Here is a 12,247-nt window from a genome sequence, read left to right on the forward strand (position 1 = left end):
CAAACAATATGGTTTTTTACTCGGTTAGAAATTGTTACTCAAAATTTTCCAATAAATACTTTCTCAATCGAACAACTATCAAACATGACCTAAGTCAATTCACGAATTTTCTGTTACTCAACATTCAAGACCTTGTTAAAATATGAGATATCATATCAGTTTTTGTAACAAGAAACTCCTTCACCAATCATTTATTTAAAAAGCACCATGACGATTTCTACATCATCTATTTTCATACTCATTTCTCGTTTTATAAACAAGAAAATATCATCTTTGTGCCTTTGTACAAGTAATTTTACATGCCAACATTTTCTATTAATTTTGGAAGTCACGGGAAACCATTAACAGAAAATCCTCCATCAACAAGAATTGTCTGACCAGTGATGTAAGAAGCAGCAGGTAGACAAAGGAACGCCACCATTGATGACACTTCATTCGCTTCAGCAATGCGTTTCAAAGGTGTTTTTGACACCAATGTATTTATAAACTCGTCATGATTATTAAACAACTACACAACACAAAATAAATTCTTACGATAGGATCAGAAAATGTCAATAAATATAACAATTAAAAAGAAGGCTAGGATTGAGTTATATTACACGTTCCACAAGTGGGGTCCTAGTGCACCCTGGAGCTACACTATTACTCCGAATGTTATCTTTAGCCCATTCACAAGCTAAATTCTTACCAAGTTGATTCATAGCAGCTATGAACAGAAAATGGAAGCTTAAAACTTCTTGTAACACCAATTACAATGATCGATCAGGAAAATCAAACCATATTACCTTTAGTGGGTCCGTAGATAGATGTGTAATTAACATGAACAGAACCTGCAACAGAGGAAATGAAGACAATGCTTCCAAATCCAGAAGCTTTTAAAAGAGGATGTGAAAGTTGAGAGATATGGTAACAAGATTCCAAATTGGTAGCCATGATCAGGGAATACTCTTCTGCAGTATACTCCAAATTAGGTTTCACTATGTTGGTCCCAACGTTGTTTATCTACAGTTTTGGAAGTATGTATAATCATTTGTAAGAATACAATTAGTAACACAAGAATGAACGTGTTTGTTTCAATATATGATGAAACATGATGTATGGAAGAATTCCCCAATTTATCGCTGAAATAAAATCAAAAGAACTTACTACAATGTTGAGCTTTCCATTGAAGATAGAGGAGACTTTTTCTAGAAGCTGTTCACGTTGAGGACGAGAAGCTGCATCGCAGATGGATCCGGTGACGGTGAAGCCCTTGGAAGACCATTCTTGTAAGCGTTGGTTGAGCTCAGCCTCGTTGCGAGAGCAGGTGTGTACTGCCGCCCCTAACTCCGCCAGTTCCTCCACCACAGCGTAGCCGATTCCATGTGTACCACCGGTAACGAGAGCCGTCATTCCGGCGAGAGACCATCTGGAGTTTCTAGTTTCTGAACTGCTCTCCGCCGCTGCCACCGTCGTCATTTTATCATATTGTTTTGAAATATTGCAGTGGATTATCGATATGTTCGACAAGATGACTAATTTCACTCCTTCCGATTTGTTACAAGCAGATCAGGGGAGTTGCTGTATGGTCCAGATTCTTCCCACTCAATCGACGCCTTTTTTTTTCCGTGCGTATCACGTATCTTTTTACGTATTTTATTTGAACTTTTTGCATTGCTGTCGTAGGGACCTAAGTAGGGCTCGTTTTTTGGGTAGGACCATAGAATGATAGAATGGATGGATTCCCATCTTATCCTACCTTTCATTATTTTTTATTTATTTATATATTTATTTTTGCAAATGAAACCTTTTTTTTACCATTTTATATCTTTATGTTTTTTTAATTTACTGTTTATTGTTTATTATTTTGTATTGTAACTTATGTTTAATTTTATATCGTTTGAACAAAAAATTGAATGCTTGAATTTTTTTTCATGTTTTAAAATTATAAATTAAAATTATGTTCTATTTTGTGGGATCTTAGGATCTCGATCCCGACCTTACAATTCTGATATTGCAAACCGAAAAACGATCCTATGTAGGATCCCGATCTTAACAACTTTACAAATTATCTATTTGTTTTATTAAAAAATATTCCCTTAAACTCTTTTTTATATATAATTAACCATAATCTTATTTTTATACATATCGTCGGCTACTGAATTCTTTTATTCTAATTTTTATTAAAAAATTGACCATGCTTGGTATCAAACTTGAAACCGCAACCAAGGGAACTACCCATTGTACCATTAAGTCGCCAATATGCGTTTACGATTTTTAATCTTCTTTAATATAATACTCACTTCTTCCCAAAATTATGAAAAACATACAAATTACGAAAACATTGATTACTACTCATTTTATTAAATGAAATGAAAATTATACTATTTTTCATTTAATTACATCCTTTTGTTGCATTTAATTCAATAATAAGTTAATCAATAATGAAGGGTATTTTGGTAATTGTGATATTTGTTTTTAAAAATATACTATTATTTTGGGACAAACCAAAAAGGAAACATGAACTATTAATATGGGACGAATGAAGTATATTGTTAGAAGATCTGCTAAGCGTTATAGGAAGACTAATAATAATAATCGAGACAAGAATCAAACGTAGGTCTCTTCATAATTAGGGTCGGTCCAAGCCGATTTTAAACTTCGGACAATATATATATATATATATATATATATATATATATATATATATATATATATATATATATATATATATATATATATATATATATATATATATATATGGCCTTTAAGTTAAAAAAATAAAAGTAGTAAAAGAAAGTGCATGGTTTTTTTTGTTTTGTTTTTCTTGAATGGGCCCTTCTTATAAATTTATCCTTACATTCTTTTTGTAATTTTAGTTGTTTGGCTTTTTTTGTTTTTGTTTTCTCCTTTTTTCAATATCATATAAATGTTTATTAAGCAAATTGTTATTATTTTAAACTTATAAAACAATTAAAGAAAATAAGTAAAGGAAATGAAAACCACCTGGTTCTTAATCGTTGTCTAGGACCCAACAACAAGGATTTCAAAACTTATATGATGTTGAAGTTTCAAGTTATCAACAAAAATTTCAAAAAGAAAATGCTTAAGTTAATTTTTTTTATCAAAAAACTAACATGAAAGAATTAAAGAACAATAACGAAATCTTACAAATTACATGAATCATAAATGCAAATCAACGATTCTACCTGAAATCAGATTAACACGAATACAAGATTGATAGGATGCGTGAAATAAGATTATCAAAATCGATGTATTGAGAAATATTGAAATCGGAAATCAGATTAACACGAATATAAGATTCGTTAATTAAGATTATCAGAATCGATGTATTGAGAAATATTGAAATCAGAATTAGAACATTAAAATTTAAATTGAAAATCAAAAATCAAAATGATGCGTAAAAAACATAATCAATTTATTGTGAATTGATTTTTTTTTTGTTGAGGTTTTAAAAAAAACAATAATTAATTCATATAGCCATTCTATCGATGGTAGTGAGAGGCCAAATGAGATGATTATTTTAGAAGATTCATATGTCTCTTAGTCTTCCCTACTAATTTTTGTTTTGGCTCTATGTTTTTTTTCCTTCTTTCGCTCAACTGCTATACACAATATATCAAAGTTTTTTTTTTCCATTACTAACATAATAAGATATATAAAAATGAGAACCTAAAAATGTAACACCCCATTTTTAATGTTCTATAAGATTCAATATAAACAAATGTTTCTATAATTCGAAGTAGAAATATATTACTCTTTAGCCCAAGAAAAATAGGAAAAACTAGCTGAATTGTCTGTAAATCGTAAAAATAAGTATGCCAAAACATATATATATATATATATATATATATATATATATATATATATATATATATATATATATATATATAGAGAGAGAGAGAGAGAGAGAAAGAGAAAGAGAGAGTACAAGTAATCCCGATCCAAAAAATTTAAATTTCATAGAAATCTTACTCCATATGAATTAGATATGATTTTTATAAGATATAAAAGTCAGTTGCGCACAAGGAATGTGTGACATAAAAAGCTACAAAGAAAATGGTTGATCTTTAGCTAAAGTTATCAAAAGGAAAATCATAGTACTCTTTAAGATAATAATTTTGAGAAAAAAAAAAGAATGTCAATAACATAGTTTGTACGAGAGAGTTATGATTTTAGCAAAATCATTTAATTCTATAAATATTGATGAAAAAAATAAAATAAGAGTTAGTTGTTAGGGTCTAAAGGAAACTTTTAGATCTCGTCGAGAGCTTTCTGGGGATATAAAGAACGTCAAAAACGGAGTTCGTATGAAGAAGTTATGGAATTTACAAAAACTATGTTTTGCTAATTATTCTGTTAGGTGTGGAAATTGAATTCGAGTATATATGTGACTTCTTCCTCTTGAAGGCTCTTCAAGACTTGACCGATGCCTGATCCATCCTTACTTGATGCTCTATCTGTGTGTAGCATCCAGTTTTCCTCAGGCTTTGTCTTATCTTGCAAGCCGGTGGGAGTTTAGCTTTAAGGTGGATGTTGTATGTCTTTTGATATTTATGTCAAGAAGTTGTTGTTGGTTTAAGGAAATTACTTATTTAGCTAGCCTTCCCGGTTTCTCAGGCTTGAGGAGTATTTTCTTAAAGGGTTGACTCGTCAATACCTCGTGATTCTTTGTGATTGCTTCCTCTCGACTCGAATTTGCATTTCCAAGACAAGAATAGACAAGCAGAAACTTAGAGTTTTTCATAATTTCTTGGTATGCCAACTTTTACCATTTTTTCTACAAATCTATTTTATTTATTTATTTATTTATTTTCAAATTGACCTTCTTTCTTACATGCATAAATTTTGTCTTTTTTAACTAAAGAAACCGGTAGAAAGTGCAAATTTTGGCAACGGGTTGACGAAAAACATGCCAGACTGAACCACGTATGACAATTATTAATGAGATGTTCTCATATGTAGCTGGTGTAAGAACAACTCATTAATAATTGTCCCACATAGGATGCCGTGAGTAAAATATGAAAAAACTGGTCATAAGGATTGCATGTATACAAAAACAACAATGACTTATTTTGCAACAACAAAAACATTAAGGACTAAATGTATATAAAATGAAAACTATATTACCTGCTTAAGTCATTTTTTCCGATTTAACCTGAAGTAATCGGTTATAAAGACTGAATATGTACAGAAAACAAGTTAAATGATCAAATTTGAACAAAGAAAAAGCATCAATGACTATATTTTTACAAAATGAAAACTATATTACCATATTAAGTCAATTACCTATTTTACATTTGTCAAAAGAACAAAGCCATACTCAAAGACGAAATTCGGGCAAAAGAGTATTGTTTATACTATTAATTGCTAAAAATATGGTGAACATGAACTTTTTTTCTCTTTCTTATTTTGCCACGGAACTTCTTTTTTTTCATTCTAACCCCACAATTTCCTTCTTTGATTCTTCTTTTCTCTTCTTATCTACTCCCTGCCGCCTTCTTCTCATCCATTTGACACCGCCTTCTTTACCCAATCAAAACGCCACTTCCATTCACCTACGTCTTACTCTTCAACAAAAAAAAAGCCCAAATGTTACATTCTTCCTCTTTCTCTGATAACATATGCCTCGTCCGCTGCTTCTCGAGCGGTAGTCGTCTCCGGCGGAACTGGATTTCCAGTCCTCCTCCGCTGAGGTCGCCGTCTTCGTCTCCGACAGAGATACTACCGTACTCCAAACCCAACGCCTGAAGGAATCTCTCAATGACAACAACAGAAACACGAAGACTAGAATGGGAGAAAGAGAAAGAGGAAGCTGGAATTCGACTTTAGGTGACCATAATTACTTCATCTTATTTTCAATTTTTTCTAAACCGATTTATTGTTCAAGTATTGAATATTTGGGATATTTGATGTTTTTTCTAGATCTTCAATTACCATGCCTTTGTGTTGATACCAGTGTTCTAAAAGGCGCGCCATGGCACGCGCCAAGGCGCGCCATTGCGTGAGGCGTGACTTCACCGTTACGAAAAGCTTCATAACGTTGCTGTTAGGCGTAACGCGTGGCAAGGCGTGATATGGCGTGCCATGGCGTGTTATGGCGCGTTATGGCGTGTTATGGCGCGTGTTTTTTCGTTTGAGACACAGTTTTTTTCTCTTCATTATGTCTTTTCAAATCGGAGATACAAGTATTGTGGTTTTTGTTAACTTTTTGTTATTAGTTATTGATCTAACACTTCTAATAAGTAGTTATATTTATATAAATTTATATTTATGTGGTAATATAATTTTAAATTAATACAAAATCGCCGCCTTACATTACGCCTTGAAAAACGCCGTGGCTCGCCATGGCTCGTTAAGCTTGAGGCTTGGCCTTGCCGCCACGCCACGCCTCACGCCATTTAGAACCTTGGTTGATACCATGTTATAGAAATAAAATACCTTTCCCCACCGTCACCCTCTCCCCCACAAGACAACCAATTAGGGTAAATTGTAGATTGAGGTCAAGCAAAGATGGATATACACATGTTTTGCAGCCGCAGGCTAGGGCTGTTTTTTTCTGTCACAAAAAATCCTACTAATATTAGTTCAAACATTCAACAGGCTGTTATCAGTTGTTTCAATAGCTTCGTGGTTGATGTTTTCAAACCTGAGGTACAATTATTATATATCATGTGGGTTTTATTTTGTTAATTCGTATCTTAATTAGTTTTGTAATTTTTGTAAGTTAAAGTTTAATTAAGGTTGGATTTCCTATTAAGAAAACCGTTTCTACGAATGTGCTTCAAGATGCTTTGACTGGAAATGTTACAATCAAACCCCTGCCATTAGGATCACCAGTTAGTGGAAAGGTGCACGCATGTCTATTTTCAACATATTCGAGATTTTTAACATTGTCTTTTACCTACTCAATTAACTTAACTGAGTTTCACTGCAATGGCATGGATTTTAGATGAATGCTCCAAATTCCATGGATACTCCCCTGCTGTTGTTACTGGAAAACCTATTGTATGCCCTGTTTCCTTTTTTCCTTGAATTCCAAAACTACCCTTTTTATCTGGAATTTCAATTACATACATTTTACATTTTTACTTTCCAAAATTGATTGAATCATTCTGTGTGAAACTTATGTTGCCACAATACGATCGACATACATGAGATGCACCTACACTATACACAAAGACATGTAATAAGATAAACAAAATGATGGGTATTACAATGTGGCTAAATGTAATCTTTCTTTTCTTTTACATGAAATATTCTCCCTCATGTGAAAAATATGGCACCCCTATATCGATTGAGGTGATCCATGGGATGAAACAATTATTTAGCTATGCTATCCCTTCAGCTGTCATGATTTGGTTGCTACTCTTCTCTCTTTCTACAAAAACTATATATTTGATTATATTTGCAAATTCAATTTATATTTAACATTTTTAAACATTAAAATATTTGCAGACTTGAATGGTGGTCATATGAGATCCTAGTATTGTTATCTGGTCTTCTCCCAAATCCAGAGCTTGAAACTTCCGTTCTTTCTGAATGGTTCGTATTGACCATTTGGAATTACCCCTTTGACCATGTCATCGCCACATGGACATACTTTGATTCTAATTAAATGTCTAAGTAGGCTGAGAAAAGAAAGATGCTCGGTTCTTACATCCTCATGCATTACCGATAATTGCAGGTCTACACAAAATTAACTGTATGTATAATTGTTCTTTCTTATGTTTTAGAGTGATTATGGATGCTTGATTTAGCTATATATTATCAGTTGGATTAATTGTTCTCATAGTGATGTTCTTAAAACTTTCTTTATAGTTGTAGACTTTGCATCTTCATTCGTCTTTTTCTTTTTTCTATCATGTAGGTATATTTGTATGGAGCCCATGTGACATCTTGGAAAAATGAGCATGGGGAAGAGTTGCTGTTTGTCAGTAGTAAGGTGTCAAGTCTGCCAAATACTATAACACTTATTTCTTTTTAACTTAAATGCATACAACATGTTTTAGTGGGTTAAGTCAGACCTCACTTTTACAATATTACCCTTGTGTTTGCTTCTCCCTTCATCCATAAATAATTTCTTTTTTTTCTGTAGGAGATCTTCAAGCTTCTAAAGCCTATACGCGGAAGCATTCCTATATGTTTCCCTCAAGTAAGTGACTCCTTTGTCTTTTGTTTCTATTTCTTGAATTTAGTTCTTTCTCCTAATCTGGGAAACTTGAGTTCATGATGCAGTTCTTTTTCCTTTCCGAACTGATGCCACCAATAAAGTTTTTACCGTTTTGATTCTCAGGCCCACTAAAGAGGATTTGAAAATATGGCCCCACAGGTACATTTTATACAACTTCTCAACTTTCTTCAATGTAAGAAAAGTTTCCTTTTGAATAATATCTTTCTTCTTCTTCTTCTTCTTATTTTTATTAAGCTTTGAGTATCAGTTGAGGATTACTTTGGGACCTGGAACAAACTTGATGTTGACTCTACGTATCAGAAATACAAACACTAATGGAAAGCAATTCACATTCACATTTGCATATCATACATATTTTTCTGTTTCTGATATAAGGTACACCTTTTTTTTAATCTTTTAGAGATAAAGTTAACTAGAAATAGAAATCGAAAGATATAAATTATAATACATGAACATATGAAAGTAGATTGGTATTTTTGTTTGTCCAGTGAAGTCCGTGTCGAAGGATTGGAAACTTTGGATTACCTTGACAACTGTCAAATAAGAGAACGCTTCACAGAACAAGGAGACTCAATAACATTTGAATAAGAAGTAACTTTTTCTTATTCTTCCTTAAACCTTGATCTTCATTACTTAACCTAACCATGGGTATTTATGTCTTTTTAACTAGGTTGACAAGATCTATCTTAGCACACCAACCAAAATTGCAGTCATGGATCATAAAAAGAAACGAACATTTGTGATCCGCAAAGATGGACTTCCAGATGCTGGTCAGATTATTATTTTATTTCCATATTTTATATAATTAAATGAAATGATGTATAATTAATTATTATTTATGCCAATATACATAAAAATTAGCCGCTATAGTTTCACCTTTTTTTTCATTGCTTATCCTGCCTTTCATGAGCTTACACCAAAGGTATCTCTTGAGTTAAATGCAAAAAATAGCAAATGACCTTTCATTGATCTATTTATTATAGTATCCTACTTTCATTTTTTCTATAACAACATTGTACTTTGAAAAATCTATCAAGTTGTAGCAATGTCATTCCTACACAATAATTTTCACTCTTATAATTGGATAAAATTTTCCATTTTCCAAAAGTAATTGAATATGGTTATTTTTCAAAGTACTATGGTGTAATAAAAAGAAATGAAACTATGGCGGAATAACCATACTAGCTCCACTCTATTTTTTTCCCTTTTTTGAATACCCCTCAACCTCAAAGTCTGAAATTGGTTGAGGAAGATGATGTTACTTTTTTTTTGTTTTCCTTTTAATGTTAATCACAACAAATAGAAGAGTTAAACTGAATTCATTAATACCCTTCAACCAATGTGGCTATGAGGTTTTTCTTAAAGGGTATTTTAGTATTTGGTGGGATATACAGATTAAGAGTTTCCCAACGAAGACTGCTTATGAGGTTTTTACTAAAGGGTATTTTATTATTTATTGGGATATAAAAAAACCAACGATTGAAAAGCAAAACGGGTTTTATTTACTATATTTGTTGATGGTAATTATTCTACAAGAAGCTACATTGTTGAAGTCCACTGCCTGGAGGCTGATTGCAAACATTATTCTAATCAAAGGATGTTCGGGTATTTTTGCCTTATGATATGCATGTAGACCCTCTCTTCTTTCGACTATCTTTAGGTTCCAGAAATGAACGTATCTTTCGGTTCCAGTAGAGATTGTTTCATCCATGCAGTTGTAATGAACGAGAATATAAAATAAGTTCATAGTGTTTACTATCAAAATAAATGACTCTTGTACACAAAAGAAAACCATTGTTTACTTAACACAACCCCATTTTTAAATTGAAGGGAACCAAATACAAAACAAAAATTCTATCAACTTTTAGGTAAACTTCATCCAAATCTAATTCCTACTAGTTTTGTATTAAATTCTCTACTTTTTAACACAATGTTATTTTGTACGGAAATTACTTTTTTTTACAAACTATAAAGATTATGTATGTAATTCATTATAATAATAAAAATAGGGATATAATAGTACTTATTATTATTATTATTATTATTATTATTATTATTATTATTATTATTATTATTGTAATTGTAATTTTAACTTTTAATGTTAGTGTTAGTATTATTGTTAAATTTTTAAAATGGGGATATAATTGTTATTTTCAAAATTATAATTAACCAAAGGCACTATTTTCGTGGTTCCTTTTCGTAGACACTAATTTTGCCGCACACAATAATTTATGTTTTAAAATTTATATAATTTGTATATTGCACAATCATTTACCGAATAAATTGTTGTATATAACAAAAAATTGGTGTACAACTCTATTTTAATTCACTTATTCTTCAATTGATACAAAAACTCGTTAAAATCCGATAGGAGATAATATGAGTTTTAAAATAAAAAACTCCATCATTAATTATCAAATTAATAAACAAGCATCATGACAATTTCTACACCATCCATTTCTCAATCATCACCAATCAAAAGCCAAATCCTTGAACATTTTGGAAGTCATGGGAAACCATTAACAGAAAATCCTCCATCAACAACAATTGTTTGGCCAGTGATGTAAGAAGCTGCAGGTAAACAAAGGAACGCCACCATTGATGACACATCAATCGCTTCAGCAATGCGTTTCAAAGGTGTTTCCGATACCATTGCACCCAAAAACTCCTCATTACTTAGCAACTACACAAAATTTGTTTATTGGTTTATTAAAATCAATACATTCAATAGGATAAATAGACCAAAAAACAAAGAAAGGTAGAATTGAAGTATATTACAGGTTCAACAAGTGGGGTTCTAGTGCACCCTGGAGCTACGCTATTACTCCGAATGTTGTCTTTTGCCCATTCACAAGCTAAATTCTTTGCAAGTTGATTCATAGCAGCTATGAACAGAAAATGGAAGCTTAAAATTTCTTGTAACACAAAATACAATCAGGAAAATCAAAGTATTACCTTTAGTGGGTCCGTAGATAGATGTGTAACTAAAATGAACAGAACCTGCAATGGAGGAAATGAACACAATGCTTCCGAATCCAGAAGCTTTTAAAAGAGGATGTGAAAGTTGAGAGATATGGTAACAAGATTCCAAATTGGTAGCCATGATCATGGAATACTCTTCTGCAGTATACTCTAGAGTAGCTTTCATTATGTTAGTCCCAACATTGTTTATCTACAGTTTTGGAAGTTTGTATAATCAATTGTGGGTATTCAATTAGTAACACAAGAATGAATGTGTTCATTTCCAAAACATTAGGAATTCCTGCAAAATAAGATGAAACTTGATGTATAGAAGAATTTCCTAATTAAATGGCTGAAATAAAATCAGAAGAACTTACTAGGATGTTGAGCTTTCCGTTGAAGATAGAGGAGACTTTTTCTAGAAGCTGTTGGCGTTGAGGTCGAGAAGTTGCGTCGCAGACGGATCAGGTGACGGTGAAACCCTTGGAAGACCATTCTTGTAAGCGGTCGTTGAGCTCAGCCTCGTTGCGAGAGCAGGTGTGTACGGCCGCCCCTAACTCCGCCAGTTCCTCCACCACAGCGTAGCCGATCCCACGTGTGCCGCCGGTGACGAGAGCAGTCATGCCGGCGAGAGACCATCTGGAATTTCTAGTTTTAGAACTGCTCTCCGCCTTTGCCGCCGTCGTCATGTTATCCGATTGGTTATGCAATATTGCAGTCGATATCTTCGACGGAGATGACTAATTTCACTCCTTTGGTCCTTCCAATTTGTTACAAGCATATCACCGGAGTTGCTGAATATGGACCATATTTGTCTTACTCTACCCACTCCACAGTAAAATTATGATAATTGTCCTATCTAGTCATCAAAGTCTTTTTATTTTTATTTTTTTATTTTTTTAAAATTTTTTTTAATCATTAAAATTACATTTTACCTATTAATTAAGGATATATTTGAAATTTACCCTGATTACACTTGATTATGTGGCATTTTTTTTGTTTTAAATTAAAATCAGATACTTGATCTATGTGGCATTTTTCCTGGATGAAGTTATGAAGTTCAGGAACATGATCTACGAGTTAATTTTTCTT

At 32.4% G+C, this 12,247-nt stretch overlaps 1 protein-coding gene and 2 pseudogenes across 1 annotated transcript; 1 reads left to right on the forward strand and 2 right to left on the reverse strand.

Moving 5' to 3' along the window:
- Positions 1-159: 159 nt before the first annotated feature.
- On the reverse strand, positions 160-1,620 carry LOC111885185 (tropinone reductase homolog At5g06060). Its single transcript, XM_023881465.2, has 4 exons — positions 1,147-1,620; positions 786-1,002; positions 600-706; positions 160-508 (listed from the first exon to the last, which is right to left on the reverse strand). The coding sequence occupies exons 1-4, from the start codon at positions 1,456-1,458 to the stop codon at positions 329-331; spliced, it is 816 nt and encodes a 271-aa protein (XP_023737233.1). The 5' UTR covers positions 1,459-1,620; the 3' UTR covers positions 160-328.
- Positions 1,621-6,513: 4,893 nt separating this feature from the next.
- On the forward strand, positions 6,514-9,089 carry LOC111885162 (putative glucose-6-phosphate 1-epimerase; annotated as a pseudogene).
- A 1,446-nt stretch (positions 9,090-10,535) lies between these two features.
- Positions 10,536-11,983, reverse strand: LOC111885178 (tropinone reductase homolog At5g06060-like; annotated as a pseudogene).
- Positions 11,984-12,247: the final 264 nt, after the last annotated feature.

The sequence above is a fragment of the Lactuca sativa genome, chromosome 9 (assembly GCF_002870075.4).
Source record: "Lactuca sativa cultivar Salinas chromosome 9, Lsat_Salinas_v11, whole genome shotgun sequence".
Classification (NCBI taxonomy): domain Eukaryota; kingdom Viridiplantae; phylum Streptophyta; class Magnoliopsida; order Asterales; family Asteraceae; genus Lactuca; species Lactuca sativa.